The sequence below is a fragment of the Cygnus olor genome, chromosome Z (genome assembly GCF_009769625.2).
Source record: "Cygnus olor isolate bCygOlo1 chromosome Z, bCygOlo1.pri.v2, whole genome shotgun sequence".
In the NCBI taxonomy this organism is placed as follows: Eukaryota; Metazoa; Chordata; class Aves; order Anseriformes; family Anatidae; genus Cygnus; species Cygnus olor.
This window is the reverse complement of record NC_049198.1, coordinates 48,401,941-48,426,440: the sequence shown is the minus strand read 5'-3', so window position 1 is coordinate 48,426,440 and position 24,500 is coordinate 48,401,941. Positions and strand designations below refer to the sequence as shown.

The following is a 24,500-nucleotide window of genomic DNA, read 5'->3' as shown; positions in this document are numbered from 1 at the left end:
TTGTTCTGTTGTTTGCTAAATACTTACTGAGAGTACTAGTTGGTTCCTTTGACAGGCTATAAGATGGTGATCTCAGAGGAAGATCTTCCCCCTGCCCAAAGTGTGGGGGGGGTGGGGGTGGGGGGGAACACACCAAAAGACACTTAAATGCACAACTTTGCTTCCTCAGCCACAAAGAAATCCATGCATCTATCCTTTGAATTTGGAGACAGGAGTAGGAAATGATTGTTTTGAAGCAGGATTCACTCTCTCTTTTTTACTCAAGTTGGTTTACTGAAGCTTGTAACTATTTTTCAGTCTTTGATTTGTATTTTATTGAAAGCACTTAACTTAAAACATTAAGCTGCATATGGCACTACTTCTTAACAAAGAATGCATAATCGCTTGAAAATGGTGTGAAGGGATGAAAGACATAGACTCCTGATGGCTCCTGAACAGAAGGCCTTTATTGCCCTTTCTTCTCCACTACATATACTTTCCCCGTAACCTCATGCGCTGTCCATGCGCCTGAATCGGTCATACAATTGGTTAGAGACCTCAGACGCGCCTCAAGCCAGCCAGCAATTGGCCACTGTGCAAAGCTCATCTTTAACAGTGAAGCCAAGTTAGTTTATCTTGACCTTGCTCAAGTTTTTGTGTCTAATGCTTATTTCCTCATTATCTCTAATTCAGGGATGTGTGAAACAGTGCAAAGCCACCTGCGAATCCCTTTCCCACAATGGTGAATGGCTACTGTGTCTCCAACTTTTATCTAGTGCTTTCGTCTGCTAGTCTGTGAAGAAGACAGCCTGGCTAAAGATGCATAGAAGACTAAAAGATGATTTTAGGCTATTAAGTAAGCTGACCATGTTATGTGAGGTCTGTCTGAAAACTGCTTTCTCCCCGCTGCCCCTTTTAGAAGGCAGGAACTTGTTTGCAGGTAGAACGCTTCTTGCAGCACCTTGCCAAAGCCCCCAGTCAATCATCAGGCCTCTTAACTCTTGTGTTGGTGTGACTTATTTCAAATAGCTTCTTTTCTTTCTTGCTCTTTATATTTGTAAGCAGTACTTGCATTTCTTTCTGAATTTCCATCTTACTAAAATGAAACTTGAGAAGCTCTCTTATCCAGGCTTGGTCATTACCCTTTCGGACATCCTAGAAGCTTTTCATTTGTAATTGTTCTTGTTACCAGTTTTTGAAGAACGGTGAGCTCTGTGCACCTGCACTCAGATGCAGCTTTTACTAGCTGTGTGCAAAATGGTCTCTCAGGGTCTTTCAGTGCTTTTTTTTAATCTGTGTGGAGAATCATCACTCTCCTTATTCTGGTACCACACAATTTTTGCACCTAAAGGGTCATGGTGATAATTGATATTATTAATTACTGCTGTTTGCAGCAGTTGTTCATATTAGTCCTCCAGGTTTTTTTTATAAGGACCATCTGTATTTTCAGATCTGTTGTATGAATCTCCTTATCACATTTGTGTGATATCTTTAGTCTAAAACACCTGTGGATTAACAAAAGCCTTGTACAGTCTTCAGGAAACAGCTAGTACTGTTCATACTTTTTTGTTGTTGTTTTTGCTTTGTTCCATAGAAACTAGAAATAAGTGAGAGCTGTTAACAGGATATAGTTTGAATATGCAAGTGTGGGCTGCTGCTGAAAGGTGTAAACTGCTCTATTCTCATGGTTGTGTTTGTATTTATACAGCTTAAAGTTGGATGTGGAAACCAGTCGGGTTTATGGAAAGCAACCTCTGCCTTGTTATTCCCCCCCCAACTGCAGAAATCTTGCACTGCATGAGGTGGGTTTGTGCCCTGGTACAATACAGGATTTGTCTCCATTTTAGATTGCACAACTGTGTCAGTAAAAAAAAAAAAAGTTTTGAGCAAGCACCCCCAATATATGTTAATTTGTAAATTACATACATGTACTACTCTACTACTATTATGTATACTATAAAACATGCACATAAATAGAGGTTAAAGGATGAGATGGAGATGAGGGAAACTGATTTAACAATATTTTTAAATTTTGTTTGTTAACATTATGAAGAAAATACTTTATTCTCATACTCCAGTGGATTCTCCTGCACACACATTGGTTTGTGTGTATCCCTCCTTGGAGATTACTGCAATATACTGAAACCCCGGAGCACTTATGTCAGAAGAAGAGATGACACTGTAATTTTCCAGTGGAGTGCAACTAGAGAAGGAAGGAAAGAGGGAGTGCTTGTTCAGAGAAGCTTGACTTTTAATAAGCCAATCTTAGCTCCCGTATCATCAGTATCAGTAAGACATTCAAGACCAGAATGCGAAAGAGCAGCATTAATTTTTTGTTTGGCTAGGTAGCTTTTCTTTCAGCATAAGCTACATCAGAACTGGTTAAAAAATAAGGTGATACGGAGTGAATATTAATCTGCAGTTTAACTTTTTCCCCATTTGGTACTGTACTTGATTAGACATCATCTGACTTTCATTCCTGAAGAATATCCTTGCAGAGAAGGAGGTTGGCAAGATCGCTATCTCGGAGTAATTCAAACCAGTGTACTACATCTTCAGCTGCATCCTTCAGATTTTTTCCTGAAGTTCCACATAATACTCAAACAATGTGGGCAACCACAAACCCATCTGCTTTCTCTGTGCTGCCTCCCTCCCTCCCCCCTCTCATGCCCCTGTTTGGCATAGGTAATGGCATTTACAAGGTGTTCATTTGTTAACTATTTTTAAACAAAAATCTTATTAGTGGACTTAGAATCGTTTGCCTTTCGGTATTTTGGAAGTTATCCAGTTCTTACAGCTTGAGCACGTGGAACATCTTTGATTTATTTCTCTACTTCAGCGTGCTGATTAGACCTGATAAACTTAATTGTGGTTGGTTGTTTTTTCTCCATAAAACATTTTTTTCTGTCTGATAAATTTAACTGACTTAAAGATGTAGTGAGTTTAAAAAAAAAATGATTCAGTCTGTCTGAAGCCTTTTTAACAAGGAAGCTTATCTCACATCTTCATTCTTGCCAGCTAATTTTCCTTCTTCAAATGAACTGCTTCTATTTCAGATTATTCAGGCTTTTGAATTCAAAGGAAATAGCAACATTTGTTGCATCTGTGAAGAATATGTCAGTGCTAGGTTAGTGTTTCAATTTACTCCGAGGCATTTACATGGTAGAGAGACCCCTAAAACCATTCCAAGTAATCTTCTTCCAAGCTGTAAGCAGTTTGGCAACTTGACTTGAATGTAATGTTGTGCCAGTACAAGTGCAGTGCTGCACGAATGTACCAGCTCAGCTCTGTGCTGGCTTGGGGTACTGTGCCATTAGCTGTATCTACCACATTGTGGTATGATGTTAAAAATTCAGTCAGTGTCTAACTGACTTTAATTACTTCAGTGGGCTGTTTAGTCTGTCATAAGAAAATGGGTTAAATGTAACTTTGTGAAAAATTATTACAGTTAAAAAAAAAAAAAGTCACTTTCTAAGTGTAATTATAAGGTTGTGCCTGTGTACTGTAACATACTTACTCCCCATTCCCCACCTCTCGACTGGGAAGTGCATCATGCTTTCTATGTTAGAAATACATGACAATTGGAAAGTGAACAGCAAGAATTCTAAAAATCATCCTTTTTGGGGAGAAAGGGTACAGAATGTAGAAGATAACTTGGGAATTCGCTGTATTGGAAACAAGTTCTTCAGAAAGATTGAGGCAAGAATTCTCTTGTATTTTTTTGACAGAACACTGAGTTTCTTGAACTACTTAAGTATGCAAAACTGCTATGCAAGTAGCTTGCTAATAGGCTTTGATTCAGCTTTATGCAGTTAAATGCCGCATCTGCTTCATTCTGGAGAAGAAGAAAATAGTATGAAACACTTAAAGGGTCTCTTAACTGTTTTATGTAGTAGACATGTCTTTCAGGTATCGAGTGAAAATCGAGTGTGTTCAGAACCTAATCTGTTTTCCCAAGGAATAATTTCTCTTTTTGTGTCAGAGGGGTATGACAGTCACTGGACAGTAATGAATAATTACAGTGAATGATTATATAAGTACTAGTTGTAATGGTTCTTCTGGAAAGGATCAAATTCATTGGTGCAGCAGGAAAACTAGTATGATTCTGAAGGGCACTGGAAAGGTATTCTAGCTTCCAGCTTGGATGTTCTTCACCAAAAGATCCTAGTGCTCCCCACTCAAGATTTCTTAAACAGAGAGTAAGGTTTGATCTAAATCAAAAAGGGCTTAGGTTTATACAAGAACAGGAACTTTTATGGTGATCCATCACCGTCATGATGGAGGTGTACTCTTGAGCTGTGAAGCTACATGCACTTCTTCCTCATAAAGCTTGATGCATTGGTTACCCCTACGTCTGTGCAGGAAGCTGTACCTCCGTTTTTTTGTAACTTGATGTTAATGGTGCAATTTCCTGTTAACTGAAAGTCTAGACACTTCCTGGCAAAGGAAGATTTAAAATATACATTTATATCTATATATTTTTAAATGATGGCAGACCATTCCTTGTCAGGAAGGGCTGTCTTTGAATATAATATTTCTAGAAGTGCAGAACATGAGCATTGTAGGTCTACCATGGGGTAGTCCCGTCGTACAGCCACTGCATGGAGGTCTCTTCTCATTTCTTACATTTCAATATTATCAGCTTGCTCAGAGTATTTGTATTATCCTGTCCTTATGGAGAGATGTTTGAATCAAGATGTGAAGACGTGGAGAGTTTTTTTTTCTCTATCTTGATGCTTTTGAAAAATGCTCCTAACCTCTAGTGATTTTGTTATACAAACAAATACTATTTGTCTTTCAGATAGGTACAGAAGAGTCTAGTCTCCTGCAGATGTCAACAAAACTGGTGCCATGTCACGTGTAAGAACTGCTCGAAAGGATTCCATCAGTCATTGTATGCTGGCTGCAGCCTTTCAAATCTCAATATCTCTGTGGATATCTAGATTTCAGTGCTTTCCCTCTGTCAGTATAGCTAGTCCTCTGTTTATTGAAGTTTAAATGGAGTGAAAAGATTTGAATCTGAACTTCCTATGCTAACATTAAGACAGCTAGATCGAATAGCGTTGGCATTGTCACCATTTACAGACGCACTGATGAACATGTTACTTTGAGAGGGACTTTATTTTGAGATGTTTAGGAAAGCAATGCGATGTTTGTGGATTTTTTCTTATAAAGAGTGGAAAGCCTCAAAATTCCTAGTAATGCAAAAGAGGCCAGAAGAAAGGTTGGGAATCAACCTTGGAATACCATGCATTGCTTTCATGTCTGTTAATGTGACGTGACAAGTTAGTGGCTGTGGAATATTTCTCACTTTTGTCTCTGTCCTTATCTTTTTTTTTCCCCTCTCAGAAGGAGTTTGTTATAAAGTATCCAGGGAAATGATGACAAGGGACAGGTAAGGCTTAGTACAAGCTCTAGTTGAATTCTGTAGTTTGGGCAAGTTACTTATGTCCTGCAGCCCTCTTTTTGTTGCTGTACTTCTTTCTTTTAAGGTGGTAAGATCAAAGATCACATTCTCTTCATTTTCACTAACTAAAGTACTCTTTAAGTATGGGCAGTTTGCTGTTACTTATTTGTGAATTCGTTGCAGACTTTTTTCTTCAAATAAAAGTACCCCAGAATGCAGCTTGCATCCATCCTGTATTTGGAGGGGAGGATCATAATCGCTTCCTTGAAGAGAAAAGTCTGTGGCCATGGTTTGGTTTCTAAGCTATATCAGAGATAGCTCAATAACAATTTATGCATGTAAGATCTAAGTGGTGGTGAGCTTAATAAACAAGTCACCTATCCTTTTGTAAGTACACTACCTTGTGAGTACAGTTATTAACTCCTAAGTTGAAATCAGTTGTCCAAGTAAGTTTCTTGATTAACAATCTTGCTAGCCTGGTTAATAATCCCAACTACTGGTGAGAGTTGGGAGGAAAAATAGATGATTCTCCACCTGTTAAAAAGTAAAAATGTCTTCGAAAATCAGAAAATACATGTATGAATAAGTATACACAAATATTGCTTAATGTCTGTGTTAAAAGCAGTATTGAGTTGCAAGACAGTGAAATACAAGCTGATGGCAGAGATGTGGAGCTGGCTAATTCTTCAGTTGACATGTTAATTGTAACTATAAATTTCTTCTGTGTTCAAAATTGTTCCACTGTAATCAAAGTAATACAAACTAATTTCAGCTCAAGATAACATTGATGTTCTGTGCTTGATGCAATCTCTTTTAAAATCTCTAGAAGCGGATGCCAAAAGTATTTGCTGCTATATTTTAAATATGTAATTGTAGAGAAGGTAATGTAGCCAGAGCACTTCAGTTTTTTTGGTGTCTTGGCTGCAAACTTGGAAATGACTTCCTTTGATTGAGGCTAGTATCCAGTGGTCAAAGGTGTTCGTGTTTGATCCAAGGAAGAAAATCTGCATTTTAAGAGCAGATCATGTCTCATCTGGGTGATTTATCTCCTATTGCTGTAGGTAACCTCTGGGTGCCTTTTAATGGATTAGTAGGCATTTCTAGGTCACAACTGTAAAGATAGTGAAATCACGGTATATAGTAGCAGGATTTCATGTGCTGGAAGTGGGAGTTATAAACTCTAGTAGGAAATCTGTTAACTCATTCCTGGCTTAAAACCAAGCAATAAAGTACCTAATGTGCCAGGCACTGACTGCTGAATTTTCTGAACTGCACTCAACTCCTATTCAGTGCACAATAACTAGCAGCGTTCCTTGAAGGTGTGTGTTCTTTAGTTTGTTTTTTAAAGAAAATTCTCAAGAGGCATTTAGTCAGACTGAGATGTCTTGGGCATGTCTTCAGTCATGTGTTCTTTTGTGCTTGCTACTTGACTGGGTTTTTCCCTCCCTCACGCAGTGGTAGCCATAATAACCATTCAAGCTGTGTGAGAAACAAAGTTGTTTTTGCAGTAGAGAACTAATTCTCTGTATTCCAAGGCAGTTGTGTAGTCATAATAAGGAGAAATCTTAAGTAGATAAGTGGACAGTAGAAGGCCTCACTGTTCCAAAATAAGGTAGAAGCTTGAGAAAAACAGGATGAGCAGTGTGAGAACAGTAGAACAAAGATCACAGGTTCTCAAAACATAAGAAACGAGAAATTAAAGGGTTGAAAAAAAAAGAAAAATTGTACATATATGGTATAGAGGAGCGTCTAGTAGCTTGTGAACCTGTAGTACTCAGCCAATGAGGAAACAGGGGAGGTGATCAGGCGTCGGGTAATAGGGAATAAAAGGTTATGATTTGTTTACTAAAATGCGCTCCTGATTGACAGGACGCCTGCCATTGCAATCACGAATAAAATAGCTTCACAGAAGGTCCTGTCTGAAGAAAATTATTTGAGGTGTTTTGGTTGGAGGTTTTTTCCTCCCTCACACACTGGTAGCCATAATAACCATTCAAGCTTCCAATTTAACTCCTGCAAATCCTCATACAGAATATCTAAATCTGTTTTTGTAAACTTGGCAAGTTCATTTTTAATTAAAGCGTTATCAGAAACTTGTAAACTTTCTAAATGCCCATGGAAACTACTGTCTTTGAGTAGCAATCTTAAACTGAAAAGATTATGGTGTTTGCTTGTATTATCGCCCTGTTTGAAGTACCAAATATACCTGTCATCATCCCCTGTAGGTAAGATGTAGATTAGTGATGTGTGAAGGTGTAAAAATGTGACAGCCTACTTTCATGCTCAGATTGAGGGCTATTATGAAACATCTAGAGTTGGGCATACTAGTTCTCTAATATGCTAACTCATGGTAAATCTATCATCATCCTCATCTCAACACGACTGGTGAGGAACAACTAGAACTGCATGCAATATTTGAAGTGCAGGTGTACTACAGATTTTTTTCTGTGATTTACTCATTACAAGATACTTATTTTATTTTTATTCTGTTCAACTGTTACTGAGTAACAAGGTGGTAGCTTTCTCAAATTATTAGGGTAGGCCAGAAAAGCGTTTTTTCACAGGTAATGAGGGATGCAGACAGCACATGTGTTTGTTTTTTCCCAACATGTTAGCTTGCTTTCACAAAGGTTGAGCTAGAAACTGGAAATTAATACAACAGAAACTCAAGCAAGATTCTTCTGCCTCATTTGATAGTTCTAAATAGCAAATTGTGTTGAAGCAACTGCTTCCTTCAGGTCTGAATATTGATACATACTCCTCAGTTCTGGGGTCTCAATGGGAGGGAGGTTTAGGTAAACTCCTTTTGGCATAAATGAACGATTTACTGAAACGGATCAGTAGAGAGAAGAAAATAGCTGTTTGTCTACAACAGTATTGTTAGTGTTACTAGATGACAAAATAGACTGCCCATACCAGTACTGATTGTTCCCTAACCAAGTTATAGTAGAGTAAAATATTTCTGTCTTCAATACTTCTTTCCATTTAAAGCTTTTTGTTAATGTTATGGAGAACATTTTAAAACTGCTGGACTTAGTAGATATGTTTTTCAAGTTAAGTATGAAAAACTTGCTGTGACTTGTTAGTCTCCAGAGCAAAGTTAACAGCAGTATTTGAACCATTTTGAACATTAGTAGGTTGAAGGAACAGTTAAATATAGGAGTTGGTGTTATCAGATGAAGTGAAAGAGACTTGATAACTGTTTTCATTCCTGTGTATTTAATTACCTAAATACTCTGTATTCACAGGAAGACAGTCAAATTTAATGCTGTTCTCAATAAAATGCTCATGCATATTAATTGCAGGACTGTTTTGTGTCCCTGGACAACGATATACACAAAATGACTTCACAGAGATTTACAAGTTTTGGAAAGGAATCTCAATACTGTTTCTTGCTCTACGCTAAACTATGAAGATAAAACTATTAAAACATAAAAACAGTTTATGAAGGACCCTTGAGCACAAACTGGGGACCCGTGCTTCTGTATTAAGCAACTGTCAGCATGCTGCAAGTGCAGTGTTTGAAGAACAGAGGTGCTTGATAGTGCAGTGTAAGTCAGCCTGCTTTTAGTAGCGGGTTTACTCTTTGCTAGTGTGGTATCACACTTAAAATACATTTGTGACCGGTTTGTACTGGTACAGAAGTTGTCAGTGTTTCATCAGAGGTAATTATTCTATGTAGGCACTCTGTGTATAGAGTACATTTAGCACTTCTTAAGTGTTAGACCATTGGAAGCATCACAAGTGAAGTGGGAGGAAGAATCCAAAAGTTCATTCCAGAAGGGGAAGTGGAAGATCTGTTCCTGCAAGAGAAGACTTGTGGTCATTAAAAATCATGGGAAATGTTATTTTTTTTAAGCAAAACATATAGTAATTCTGCTCTTATTTGATAACTTTTCCTGATCTCTCACTTATCTGTACTCTTAATTAAAAAAGTAAGACAAATGTTGAACAGTTTTTTTTCCCTCATATTTTTTGAGCTCTGTTAACTCGGAAAATTTTCTGTACTTTCCATAGTGGCAAGTTTTGCGCTTGAGTAGCCGTAGCATTAACTGTGTGCAGTTAGAGTTGGGCTGTTTAGGAGCGTAATCACTGCATGTGATGGATTCCTTGATTGTTGAGACTGCTGGCATGCTATGTCTAGATCAGTACATTTTACCAATCACTTCCTTCCACAAAAAGGAGTTTATAAGAAGTGGCAGTGCCAGTAGAGTTGAGCTTTTGTGAGAGAAAACAAGAAATTGTTATGGTAGTGAACAGCTGTGTGTGAGCAGTGTAGTGTACAGCTTGGCAATTGCTCTGGAAGCTTCAGTGAAGGGCTGTAGAAGATGTGTGAACATCTCTCCTTCTCCTGAAGAATTCCACTGTCAACAGTGATTGCTGAAAACATCTGTAAACACAAAACTGTTAGAAGATAAAAGCTTAGTCACCCTTAGTCACCTTGTCAAGGCTTTGGCTGTAGTTGGTGACAATAGGAGACCTGATGTTAAACTGTATTGTCCTGTGTATACTGCAGATGATGAAAGACCATTCTTAGGTGGCTTCCCTAGTGTCCTGTCCTCAGGAGGTGTCTTAAATGACCAAAGTACCATGCTTCCTGTCAGAATGTGTAAATAGAAGGTGATTTTGAATACAAGCAACTGTTCTCTTGATTAAATATCGAGTACCATTTTTAAATACTGTGGCAGAAACTGGAGCTTGAAAAAGTAAGACTCCGTTGGTTTTCTGTGACACTTTGATAGTACTAGCTATTTAAGTCCATTTCACTACCATATCCTACAAAGACAAGGAAAAGCTGCTGTTGTGGAGCCTAAGGAACTAGTGTGAGGAAAAGACCATACCTTATGGCATGTGCTAAACCACTAGTTGGTCAGACGTAGAAAAAAGAAAGTTAAGTCCTTCTCTGGCCTCTGCTTGCACAAGAGTAACGGGAATAGGAAGAGTTAGCTAAATAAGTTATTCACTACTTGGAGCACGCTAAATCAGGCAGACCACAAGGAAAGTACAGATTATTCATCTACGGGCTTCTACTTAAAGGTTGTAGGTACAGATTTTATGTGGATTAAAAACCTGTAAGGTTTAACTACTCTGTCAAGAATTTTGTGGAGGGGGAAAAAAGAGCAGTGGGGGGTGGCAACCACCTACTCCTACCCTAAGATTTTTGACAAAACATTATTCAAATTGGAATGAACATGTGGTATCAGATCTAAACTCAACATTGTATCAAGTGTCTTATTTTGTAGTGGCATAAATCTGAGTCAATGTTTCTGTTGCCTAACCTAAATGGTGTTTATACCAGGAGAAGGAGAACCCACAATTGGTAAGAAGTCAAGAATCTGTAAAGCCTTTGTTCAGAATCTGGAATTTCTTTACCGTTATGATATAATGAACTAACTTTTTTTTTCTGGCTGCCAAAGATGAGTGGTGTACTCTTACTATAAGAGCACCCTTTCCCCTCCCTCTCCTAGAACAACCCAGTTGTAAACTTGAAAAATCAATCTAGTAATGTTCAGGCTTACAGAGCTATTGCCCAGCAACTGTTTGCCACCTGACAATTCCTGATCTTTCATTCATTGACTTTAATATGAGTGTAAACGGGGTGTTTTCAAAGTACAGAGAAATCAAATGCGTTGTAAGAAAAACCAATAGCAATTGAGAGAAATAGTTGACTAAAGTAACTTCCAGTAAGATCTTGTCCAAAAACAGGTAGTCTTAAATACAGACTTAATAGCCATCTTGTCCTTTTTTTGAGTCTTCCATACAACAATACTTGAAAAGAAGCAAGAGCAAATGACTTCATATACATTCATTCTGGTACCACCCCATTCAGGGCAACAAAGCCTCAGTACGTTGTTCTTAAAATGGAATATAGATAAGTTCACCACAAATAAAAAAAAAGGAGCATAATTTAAACAATTATCAGTTGTTTCAGGATTTGCCGTAAATCTGAATAATTTTGCTGATGAGAGAGTTTTCTGGACACCAGTATGTTACAGGCTGGATGTGGAAAAATGTGAAGTCTCTTCTGGCTAACAACTTGTTTCTCATTTCTAATGCACTTCTAATAAATATGTGGGCTATTCATAATTGGTACAAATAACTTATTGTTATACTTATGAAGCAGTACTGGAGATGAAATAGTAGATTATCTTGTACTACAGTCCACTGAACAGTTTAGCAATGGAGATTTGTGTGTAGGAATAGAGTTTAACTGTTTCTTGGCTAGATCCTATCAATGTATGATAGTTGTCAGCCTGTAAATGTAGATTATTTTTCCTTAGTGGAAGTGAACACTGGCTCTATGCTTTCTGTAGATTTCTTAGATAAAAGACAATATTTTGATAAATAATTGTGTTTAAAAAATCGTTTGAGATCTGAAATGACAAAACCTTCTTTTCTTTCCTTCTCTTCTATTGCCTCCAAATCCTCAGTACCATATTGTTTACTTTTTTTAGTTTGTGAAGATCTCATCATACATGTATTGCTGTTTTTAAAATAGTGCTCATGAGTTTTTTCCTCACTCAGTGACTTGACTAAAAACGACCACAAGCATGAAAAATACTGTCTGTTTTATTTACAGCTGAGACCACAGTGGTGCTTTATTAATCTGGCATTAAAGGGCTAAACTTGGAGCCTTGTGTAGTTGAATACTTTTGTGCCCACGCTTTGTAATAGCTGTGTTCTCACTGGTGTTTTTTGGGCATCCACTAGCACTGATAACCAGCAATAACCTTTCAGTTATTAAGTTTTTTTGTACACTTGGAAATAGTTTTCTATAAAAAAAAAATTGCATAGTGTAGAGCGACAAGGCATACAGAACAAAACTCTCTTGTATTCATAGTGTGAATAGCTTGGAAATAATCTGTTAACTGATAAATATCAGTTATGAGCTGTTACCTCCTTCAGAGTAAGACAGGCTGATGGACTTGTTGGAGCGCTACAGTAAAATGTGCAGCTCTATAATGGGTGCAGGTTCTACTAGTACCTGGTCAGCCATGGTCAGGTTGCTGAAATATGTAACTGTCCCTTACAGTAGATGCTAGGACACTCTCAACCTTTTCTTAAAACCTAAATGTGAAGCAAACTAAAACATTTATTTATTTTGTCTTAAAGTGTTATGACACACTATTACAGCATTGACTGCTTTAGTTGCATATAATGTTTCAATGTTTTGGGACAGATGGATACTGATTTCTTCTAGCTTGGTCCTCCCCTGACTAGCCTTTTCAAAAAAAAAAAAAAGTTTTATCGTTTCTTACTGGAAACATGACATGCCTTTTTGTAATACCAAAAGGTGTTATCAATGTTGGCTGTTTTCTTGACCAAAGCATTAAAAATTGCTTATTTAATACAAACAGGACTCCCTGAATGCTAGACATTAAAATTGAGTTTGTCGCAGATGTGGTGTAGTGATTTCTTATGGCAATGTGTATTTTCTGTGAAGGAATAATAATGTACGGTCACACAATTGTGCGCTTGGTTGGAGGTCTTGGTTCAAGATTGTGAACACGTTTATTAAACTACCTGGGGGACTTCAGGACTTGTTTCCTGCGCTCTGTTTGAAAGTGTTTTAAGGTGACCTCGAGATTCCTCAGTGTTCTCTGGTTACTGTGGTTGCTCAGTTTAGCAACAATGGGAGTGTACAGTTCAGCATGGAACGCCTATGAAGAGCTTAAATTGTGGACACTGACAAATTTCCATGCATCGTATTAAATGTTCACATGATAAAGCAGCATAGCATAGTAATAAGGTTTCACACAATCCAAATCTGTTCTTCTTGTAGCAGTTGGTTCTTTCTGGTTGACAGATAAGAGTAAGAAATACTCTTTCATATATTTTTCATACTTTTTTATACCCCAACTTAAGAGTACAAAAGCATTTTCTGTGCAGCATTTAGATATACCAGTCAGGCTTTCGTAGCTGAAGTTAAATGTTTGTTCCTCATAGGTTTGTTTTTGAAGAAAGAATAGAAAATAAAGAATGCAAAATAAATTCTAAGGAAAGAAAAGGTTCCTTATAGTAGTTTATAAAGTCTAGTAGTGCACTTACCCTGAATCCGGTGTTAAGGAGAGCCCAAAGGGTGCTGTTGAGTTAGTGAGCATCCCACAGCAGTGGGAGGCTGTACTGCTCCCTTGAATTGTTGTCAAAAGTTTTTGTGGCTGTGAAAACTCAAATAGCAAAAAAACATTATTCACTGTAGAAGATCCCGGCTAACAGGCTTCTGTTTATGGCTATAGTCTATCCATTGCTTTTAATATTTCTTCTTTTTTCCTTTCCTCGTTCTTGGAGAGGGTGGTGGAGAAGGGGAGAGACAATTCTGGGAAGTGTTGTGGGAAAACAGCAGTATTTGATGAGGGAAGACATTAATACCTAGAAAGAGTTTTGAGTGTTTTGTTAATAATTACGTATTCCAGTATTTCTAGGGAAGTTATCCTAAGGAAGAGTTTTCAAGTGTACTAGGGCATATCAGTATGTAGACTTACTCTTTTCCATCATAAATTTCAGATGTGTCTGAGCTGAGTGACAAGCCTGATGAGGTGCCTTTCTGTTTCTTCAGCTCTGGCCTGGGCAGGTCAGCATAGGCTCGGTAACCAGGTGGTGGCTTGTAGCTGTAGGCATTCAAGAAAAAGTAGATATTCTCCTTCCTGACAAGCAGATGCTGGGATTAATTCTATATAGAATTTTAAGTGTTGCAGTATGGTAACCTCCTTGTTTAATCCTCACCATTTTTTTCCACTCCAAATAGATCTCACACCATTTCTTGCTTGATTTGTTTCAAGTCTAGAGTGCTTAAATACAAGTAATCAGCAGATAGATTGATCTGTTCAAAGGCTATGCAAATCTCCAATGAAGTTACAGCCATTAGATCTCCTCTGTCTAGAAGAAGTGCAGTTCAGCAAGCTGGGTAATTTCCTTTTATGTTTCTTTTTGCCCTCTGTTTGGGGTTTGTGTATCTATTACCTCCTTCCCTGAGACAAGAAAGCCAACTATTTAAGAAACCTTCCTGGTAGAGGTAATGATCTGTAAGCTGATGGGAATTTTGCCTGATGGTAGAGACCTTATGCCACGCAGGATATCCAGATGTGTTGCAGGTATATCTGTTTTTGTGAGAATTTTCCTTCAAGGTACTTGAAGGAAACAGCAGACATGAATCTGAGCTAACAATCTTGGAGTAAGGTTGACATAATTGTATTTTTTTAATCTGTTCATGTGTTTGCCTCTAATTATTAAGGAATATAGATGGCACCTGTTGTAAGTGACAGCTCTGTAAATGTTTCCTTGGGAAACATCTGTGCTGATGACATATTTGATATTAATGCATCAGAAAGAGGAACTTGGAGCTTCTCACAGTAAACTTCCTGACTGCGTGCCTTCAGCGTTGAACATACTTCTTGAAAGTGTAAATTGTGCCCAGTCTGTTTTGTCTTATTTAGCAGATGTAAGTTCTGCCTCTTACCTCATTGGGATAGAGCCTCTAATTGCTTAAATATTTCCTAAGCATGTTAAGATGCAGGCTGCCTAGCAAAAACTGCTTGAGCTGTTTTGTTGAATAGCACCCTCTGAATGATTTAAGTTTTTTTCGAGTGTATTCATTCCATATACTTGTTGCCTTGGATAGCGAACATAGTTTGCCTAGAGTCTTTTCTGAAGGTTTCTTACAGCAAGTGTAGAAAATATTTAGGCTTAAATGCTTAGGTGTTGGTTTGGCTTAGCAAAACGGAACTGCTTTTTGAAGAGCAAGCCTACAGTGTGTGCTTGAGCACACTTAGGTGTATGTAGTTATGTACATCAAACAGTTGAGGCTTCTGCATTGTAAGTCTGAGTTAAACTGAAAAAAAAAAGCCACAAACTGTTTTTTGCATGGGACTGATACTTTCTGTCTGTTATCCTTCTCTTTTAAACTGTGCTGGGATGTCTGGGAGCAGATTTCTCTTCCTTCCTTCCATCTTCCTGAAATGCCACTCCTCTACCTTCCTTTTTAACAGCATCATCTTACAATGAATAGCAGAATAATTTACAGGGAAGTCAATGAACTGAAAAATTGATCAACTGACAGCTAAGCCTGGACTACAGGAAATGGTGTAGATGAGGGCCAGTAACTTGTGGTAGTACGCTTTCAGATTAAGAAATAAAACTTTCCATGTGGTAGCAGTCACTGCATATGAAATTGCATAGTTCTTTTAGGAAAAAAAATCTGTAACTGTAGGACACATTCTTTAAAAATATTACTCAGTGGTAACAGGTCCACAGGTAATTTTGGTAAATGAAGAGGAATACCAAAGTTGTCCTCTTAAGTTTGGTGTATATTCACTGAAAACTGTAAGATGTGCCGAATATAAATGGTAACTTCTACCTCGTCATTTTTTAATTATTCTGTTTGCACAAGTACACTATTTTTAAGACTTGAGTATCACATTGCCTCTGTACTCTGTTAAACCTCAAAGAAATATTTTTTTTTCCAAGGAACCATTTGAAGATGGCTATGCAAATGGAGAGGAGGGAACTCCTGCTGGGGAAGCAGCTGCTACTTACACACCTGATAGCAAAGGGGTAGTCAAGTTTGGCTGGATAAAAGGTGTTTTGGTAAGTTTGATAAATTGTGCCTTACTGATTTAAATACCTTTCTTATTTACTTATACACAAGCAAAAAAAAAAAAATACTGTGATGAGAGTACCTACATGTGTATGGTAAAGCTTGAATTAAGTATTTAAATTTTGTTGAACCTGTTACAAAGTCGTCATCTCCTAAGCTGTCGATCTCAACACTAAATATTTTGGGGGAGAAGGGGGTAATCTGAGTCTGTCCCCATTCAGAATAATGAAAAACTAAGGGTAACAAAAAGGATTTTATTTCAAGTACATATGAATTTATTTTTTAATACTTTGGCAGAGAGGAAACGTGATTAATACACATACTCTCCAAAGCTATAAGATTTTTTAGTGGAGGCTGCAAATGCAACAATTGGTTAACACACGCTGAACTCAAGCATTCAGAATACCTAATTTTAGTTCAGGAAGCGTCCACTGTGCATTAGCAACTTCCTTACAAGACTTGAAGCAGCCATACCCTTTCTCTTGGGAGAAAGAATGCTGACAGCAGCTGTGTAACAGATACTAGGACCTCCTGTTGATATACCCCAACCAAGGACTGAGTTGTTCCTCTTCTTACCTGCTTTAAAATGACCTTGAATTTCTCTATACCCAAATTCTGTATTGCACTATTTTTGTAAGCAACAATACTAAGTATTAAAGTTTGGAAGACACATTGATAGTATGTGTTCTGTATGCTGGTTTGAAGCTGATACTAGATGATAGCATGGGGCAAATGTTGCTGGCCAGTTTCTTCCAAAATCTGTTAAAAAATGTTAAGCAGGTTTTAAAATTCCATTTTTAAATTTAAAAAAAAAAAATAATTTTAAAAATTTAAAATTAGTGTTTCCTTATAGGCATAAGCTGCTGAGGTGAATGTTTCTAGCTCAGGTGTTTTTGCATTTTGCAAGACTGCATAAAAATCTCTGAAAACATTCTTACTTTTGTGGTTTGGAGAGGTACTTGTCTCACTTCAGTGACCACCTAAACCTTTTGCAGGGTTGATGCTGTAATCTCCAGGTGAGAGATTCACACAAGACCTGCTGCTTGTCTTCTGTCTAAACTGTGCATGTTGCAAACTATTTTATTGAGGAAAAGAAGAAACAGACTTTATCCCTCCCTCTTCCTACATTCCTCACTTCCCCATTCTGTTAGTGTCCTTTAGTAAGTTAGTCCATTGTAAGATACAAAAGTTCAAGGGCTGTCAAGTTGTGGGGGTTTTCTGTTTGTTTTTTTAAATGGAGAAAATATTTGGTAGGTTATTGTTTTAGTACTTGAAAAAGGAGTTGTGGGAGATCTGAACTAAGAGTATTGGCGACCTCACAATGTTAATGATGTATTCTGCAGTATGAATTTTAGATCTTAAAGGTTGGGGTCTAAATTACATATTTGTATTGTTTGATCAAGAACTACTACAACTGTCAGATGTAACTATAACTCTGTTGTTCAAGGCAGTAATTTTTTAATTATGTTTCCTTTATAATTTTTAATCAAACAAATTTGTCTAATTAAAGAATCTATTCCTGTAAAAACAATTTGAAAAGTGGTGAGGAAGGACTACGAGATAAGTCAGACAATATTAAAAGTAAAATGAAGAATTAGTAGAAATGATTGCAGATGTAAGACTCATGTTAAATGTCTGTTTTATTACCCTAGGTACGATGTATGCTAAATATCTGGGGCGTAATGCTCTTCATCAGACTATCATGGATTGTTGGACAAGCTGGGATAGGTATGTGTACAAATTAAATAGTTTTATTTCAGTGGAAATGTGACCTAAGAGATTTTCATCCTGAATTTGCTGTTAGACTGCTACAGAAAATTGCTTTAATATTCTCAGTATTTTACCCTTATCAAAAGTTTAAGCAATATGAAATTACTTACTTTCCATTTATCTAGGAGATACATGATTTTAAAAATGATCTTTTCAGATCTTCAATAAATTGTAGAGAGAAACTTTTGGTCTCTAGTTATTAAAATCTGCATATAGAGTATGTAGGATATATGCCTTAGAAAATTATTGAAGTTAGCTTTGAACTGCAAAAGATCTGTCACCTTCCAAAGGGATATGTTTCCTTGAAGCTCTAGGGTACAGCTTCTACTCTGATTGAAAATATCATTTATCCAGTTTTGTTTGTATCCACAAAACACTTCGGTACAAAAGGGAAATAAAGCCTCAAATGTACAGGACCACATACAATAAACTTGTGTCAGGTTTAGAAGACTAATTTTTTAAATAAAGTTGAGTTAAAGATCTGTGTGCTTGAATTCTGCTGGACTTAAACTCTTTTTCTTTTTTTCAAAAGGTCTGTCTGTTGTTGTTATTGCAATGGCTACTGTTGTGACAACTATTACAGGACTGTCTACTTCTGCTATAGCTACAAATGGATTTGTAAGAGGAGGTAAAGCTACTTTCATAAAACTTTTAAAGTATATTATCATTCTCAAGCATACATTTTAAAGATGGAGTCTCTAAATTGTTTTCCATTTTCTTTTAGCGGGGGAGTAAGAACAGAATGGATAAAAATAGGGAGGAATTAAGTTTTCTGAGGAGCACGGTCTTTCTAATTTTCTTTATTTGACTTCAGTCATGTAATGAAAAGCCAACAATTAGCCTAGTAACTTGACTTGAATGGTGGCTTTCTTTTGTAACATGGAAGAAACATCATCTGTTTTAGTTCTTGGAATACAAACATTTTCAGAAACTTACCCAGGAACAAACAGGGTCTTGATATTCAGCTACGTCTGCATGGGTTGGTGAAGAATGTGTTGCTTTTGTGTTCATGTCCCGAAATAAATCTTTCTAATGAAGTAAATCCTATAAAGGGATATGCTATATCTATATATAAACATACAAAAGGACATGTTCTAGGTCTAGCATGATTTCTTTTCTTATGCACAAAAGAAATTCTCCAAACTCTTTTGATCATCTCCAACGCTTACCAGGGGTGATGATTTTCATTTGCTTTCATAGTGTATGCACTGTTGTCATCAGTTCCTGTAAAATGGTTTTATAAATGGTCAGTACCTGTGGCATGCTCAAACTACTTCATGACAGTACAAAGATAGCTACTGCTAGAACTTGTGGTAGAATTAAAAAAGAAGCAGTTCATTTTTCTGTGCATATAAAATTCTGTTGTTTTAAGAATGAAGAGAAAGGAAAAAAGAAACCACCACAACATAGTGAACAGACCCAATGGGAAAGATCAACTATGAATCTTAGTATTATGTCATACTTAGTTTCTAAACTTTTCTATACTGCATTGTATGTATCATATTATCCTCTTTTAATGGGAGACATTTGTTTTGAACCACTTCTTCAAAATAATGCCTTATTCAAACTTATTTTATTCTCTAAGAACTTCAAATTTTTTTTCTATGAAAATGTTATATTACAGTAGTTTATCTTTTTTCAGGCTGAAATTCTTATGTGCAAAGTATGTTGCAGCTTGATACCTATATACTTCTTGCGTGAGAACTGAAATTAAGAATCTGTTTTTGCAAATTTTTAACCTTCACTCAGTTAGCTGAGTCTGGAGCGGGAAGACTTTGTTGCTTTTAAAAATCTGTCTTAAATTGGAATGTACCTTCAATAAATTTGTTCTTGAATGTACCCTTCCATAATACTGTATAGATACCGTTTTCTGTTTATTGTGAGTTGGGTTTGAGATGCTGTATTGTTCAAGCTCAGAAAATACAAGGGATAGATTGTGAAAAAAGGAGTTGACATGTTACTGTTTTTGACAGTTGCATTGCACAGCAGAGAATTCTCGTGATAATAGTGCTTTAAGAAAGAAGTCATGTAGGTCTGGAACTTGAGTGGGTTCGTAACAGTGTATTTTATTTGGCTAGTTTCTTGAGCTATAGCTAGTATAACTGTTATAGTAAAATTATGCACAGTTGCTTTTAAATTTCAAATAAATCGTAAAATACAGGCAGCTGTACTACTGGCCTTTTTTAACAATGGAACTGGTTGTATAGGTGAGTAATATGATGTGGTACATGAGTTGGGTGATTACTTCCAACTGGTGCCTTTTCTGAGAAACTTGAAATATACTTCTGTAACTTCAGTATGCCTGTTCCTAAAATACTTCTAATACATCAGGAAAGATACAAGAATAAATTGTATCATGTTCATGTAAACACTATGTTGCTGATGCTTGTACATTTTTCTTAGTTTCTTTATTGTAGTGTTTTTTGTTCATTTTTTTCCTTTCAGGAGGAGCATATTACTTAATTTCCAGAAGTTTGGGACCAGAATTTGGTGGTGCCATAGGACTGATTTTTGCATTTGCCAATGCTGTTGCAGTAGCAATGTATGTTGTTGGCTTTGCAGAGACAGTTGTGGAGCTGCTTAAGGTATATGGATAATGTTGATTGTATTGATTATGCTGCACTCAATGCAGGTTTGTGCTGTCATTTAATGGCAGAAGATTTCATAGTTAACAAGAGGAGGAATGCTACTGATATATGAATAAATTAATACCGTAATTCAGTAGCTTTTTGATGTATAACAAATTATCATTGATGTCAAACTGGAACTTTATTTTTTCAGGGAAAAACAGTAAGTAAAATGCAGAACTTATTCTGAAGTTAAAACTGCTGGCTGTTGAGAAGAGTGGAAGTATAGATACCTGATGCAGAATCATAAATTATTAATGCTAAGATTCCTAGTTAGCTGTTTTTTTTGTTAACTGAAAGTAGTTTATATCAAGTTCCTTTCCAAAGGGTGTTGTTTGTTAAAAGCCATTCCTTAAGATAAACACAACCAATTTATCTGTTGCATTTTTTGATATAAATATGAGAAGAACTGAACTATAGTTATCATAGAAGGGAAGATGTCTGAAATGCATTGAAAGAATTAAGAGTAATGGTGAACAACAAATATAATGTATCTATAGATGCAGGATGGTAGCTGTTGCCTTACTGATTAATTTTCTGGCAGTTAAAGATAGGCCATTTTCTCTGGGGATGGGTTATGATGAGATTTTTTTTCTTTGTTTTATATCACTGAATAATTCTAAATGAAAATAAATTGTCTCTCTACAGGGAATTTAAAGTGAGCACATTTGTGATAGAGGTTATGTCTAAAATAATATTCAACAATACATTTCTATTCTGTAATAGGGAAGATAGGTACTTGATAAAAGTATCTGACTTTGTTTCCATTTTTAGGAAAATGGGACATTGATGATTGATGAAATGAATGACATCAGAATCATCGGAGCCATCACAGTAGTTATATTACTCGGAATTTCCGTTGCAGGAATGGAATGGGAAGCAAAAGTAAGGAACTATTACTTTCTCTTTTTTGCTTTGCTTTGTATTTCTGCTGCCTGATTAATTTTTAAAATATTTAGCACACTCAATATTGCATACACAGTATGTTAGGAGTCAAGCAGTGGGCAGTTTTTAACGTATAGTATCATAGAATATCCTGAGTGGAAATGGACCCACATGGATCATTGAGTCCGACTCCTGCATCCACACAGGACTATCCAAAAATCAGACTATATGCCTAAGAGTGTTGTTCAAATGCTTCTTCAACTCTGGCAGGCTCAGTGTTGTGACCACTTCCCTGGGGAGTCTGAAGTGCCTGACCATCCTCTCAGTGAAGAACCTTTTCCTAACAGCCAGCCAGAACCTCCCCTGTCACAGCTTCATGCCATTCCAATAGGACTTGGGTCCTGTTGCAGGTTGCCAGAGAGCAGAGATCAGCGTCTTCCCTTCTGATCCCCTTGTGAGGAAGCTGCAGTCCACCATGAGGCCTCCCTTCTGTCTCCTCTTCTTTAGGTAGAACAGACCAAGCCGCTTCTCATGCGTCGTCTTCTCTAGAATCTTCACTATCTTTGTAGCCCTCCTTTGGATGCTCTCTGATAGTTTTATGTCGTCCTTATACTGTGGTGCCCAAAAATGCACACAGTGCTCAAGGTAAGGCCACACCAGTGCAGAGTAGAGTACGACAGTCGTTTCCCTTGACAAGCTAGCAGTGCTATGTTCGATGCATCCCAGGATACAATTGGACCTTTTGGCTGCTAGGGCACACTGACTCATGTTCAACTTACTGTCGAAAAAAACACCTAGATAAATTTCTGTGGGGTTGCTCTCCAGCCTCTCTTCCCCCAATATATACAGGGTTGCCCTGTCCCAGGTGTAGAATCTGACACTGCTCTTGTGAAACTTCATATTGTTGGTGATGGCCTAGCTCTCTAATTTGTCAAGATCTCTCTGCAAGGACTCCGCACCTTTGAGGGAGTCAGCAGCTGCTCCGAATTCAGTAGTGCCTTCTGCAAACTTACTCAAAATACCTAGTCTACATCCAAGTCATTTATGAAAACTTTGAAGAGAACTGGCATTAAAATGGAGCTCTGGCAAACTCCGGTAGTGACTGCCTGCTAGCCTGATGTAATCCAATTTACTAGAACCCTTTGAGCTTGACCTGTCAGCCAGTTGTTCACCCATTGCAGTATATGCTTGTGAGAAACATTGTCAAAAGCTTTACTGAAATCCCAAAAGATCACAGCAACCATCTTCCCTTAGTCAACTAGATGGGTAACCTTGTCATGTAAGGTGGTTTAGCAGGACAGTCCTGTTGTGAACCTGTGTTGGCTATGATCAATGACCAAATTGTCCTTCAGGTATGATGACTGTCTATCACTAGCTCACTAGTTTGCATAGGTCTGTACAGCTATCCAGACTGCTTTGCTGAACTGCAAGCTTAGGTGTCTCCAACTGAGAAACAGCAAAATCTATCCTTAATGATGCTAATTAAGAAGGTTAACGATATTACTTTCTGCTGAGCAATTTCAACACAAGAAAAAGTAAGAGCAATAAAATGGAAGTTTTCTTTCACTGGGAACTTCACATGAGCTCTCTGCTTGGAGAATATATGGCCAGAATTGAAACCAAGTTATGTAGTTACTGCTAACTGAAAACCAGTATTCTGACTTCTCTCGTATTCTCTTCTATATTTGTTTTCACGTGGAGCAGCCAGACAGTGCTTTCGCAGTTAGTCGGCCCAGCATCAAGGGGATTTGTGAACACTGGTAGTGATGAATGTGTAGGAGGGGTAACCTACTTTTCTTATCTTTTTGTGGCTGTATGGTCTTAGGTCAGCTCTGGTTGTGGAAACAAACGTACAGATTCTAAGATATCTTAAGATAAACTGTGTTATTAGTGTTCTAATAGGCAGTCTAGCTTGCTCAGTTTTTTGTGTGATTGGTGGCTTTTTCTGTATACTCCATAGTGTGCTCAGTTGATGCTTTTTAAATAATTGAGAAGAGGAATTGAGAAGATGCTTACTTGTTTCTGTTCCCATTTATAGGTGATTGTGAACCAAATATTTTTTGCAGTGAGAATCATCCTTATTTTCTGCACTGAGAGGCAACTGAAGGATCTTCTTAATGTAGATGTTAAAAGTTTCTTGTTTGTGTGTCAAGTTGATGATGCTCATAATCAGAATGAGGGTTCTTGTTGCTTCCAGCCCTAGAAATAGGGATTGTAGAAACAGGCAGTGAAAATAAGTGCCTTACTTGGATCTACCACATGGAGGAGAGAATTTACAGAAACCAGTTTTGGCTTGTGCTTTTAACTTGAACAACATGCTTCTGTAAAAATTGTTTGCCTTCTCAGACAGTGAATTTCAGTTCTTAACGGTATCTCCAGGCCCCTGACTTTGAACAACCCTGTTTCTAACCACTTATTTTTTTGCTTTGAAGGAATTAGTTGTTAGTGACTGTGTGGTCATGGTCATTTAAATCTTGAGAAACATCATGCTTTTTCTCTGCAGCATGAGAAATTCGATAACAATAGCTTGAAGAGAAATGGCCCAATTTTTTTAAATGTCTCTGTATGACACCTGAACCATCATATTTGGCAGCCTTATTAGGAATTCAATAGCTCTTAAAAATGCTGCTCAGTGCAAAAATCAAGGCTTGTTGGCTTGGTTTCTGCAACATGGGAGAAGATATATAGGAGCTATGGTAAGCAACTGAACCTGTCAAACAAGCGCTTCATGTGGGTTGACATCCAGCCTACCATAGCGAAACACCGATCCTTTCCTCTTGATAATAGTGTCTACGATGTTCTTCCATGCCTTCTCAATGGCTTAGAGAATTCCTTGGAAAATGAGACAAGCAAATCAATAGTAGGTTTTAAGTAGACCAAAAAGCTTATAGACTAGGAAAACAGGAAAGCGTGCTTCAAAAATGACTTTTCAGAATGAATTAATTCAGCTCTCGCCCATTCTTTCTAAAGTCTGAGACTTCTAAGTGCAAAGAAGAGATTTGGAAAATGTTCTTATCTTTGTAGAGAAGCTGTGGTTCATTGCTGAATAAATTCATCTACAGAAATTTTTCTCAGTAGCTTCATATTGAATTCTCTGGGTTTATTGAAGACTTCTGTAAGCACCCAGCTGCATCCTTCCACCTCACTTGTTCTTCTGTAGGCTTGGCAAAGGCGAGATACAAATATGATGCACAAACCGGTTTTTTCAGGTGGTCTTCTAACTACTACTATAGGCTGT

The 24,500-nt window shown here is 37.3% G+C and overlaps 1 protein-coding gene across 3 annotated transcripts in view; it reads left to right on the top strand.

The window, feature by feature from the left end:
• Positions 1–24,500, top strand: part of SLC12A2 (solute carrier family 12 member 2) — a 63,664-nt gene that overhangs the window by 3,807 nt on the left and 35,357 nt on the right. For all 3 annotated transcript variants that reach the window (XM_040540992.1, XM_040540993.1, XM_040540994.1), the window contains exons 2-6: positions 15,851–15,970; positions 17,633–17,708; positions 18,283–18,378; positions 20,196–20,335; positions 21,152–21,262. In XM_040540992.1, the coding sequence (XP_040396926.1) occupies positions 15,851–15,970; positions 17,633–17,708; positions 18,283–18,378; positions 20,196–20,335; positions 21,152–21,262 (543 nt within the window). The remainder of the gene's footprint in view (positions 1–15,850; positions 15,971–17,632; positions 17,709–18,282; positions 18,379–20,195; positions 20,336–21,151; positions 21,263–24,500) is intronic.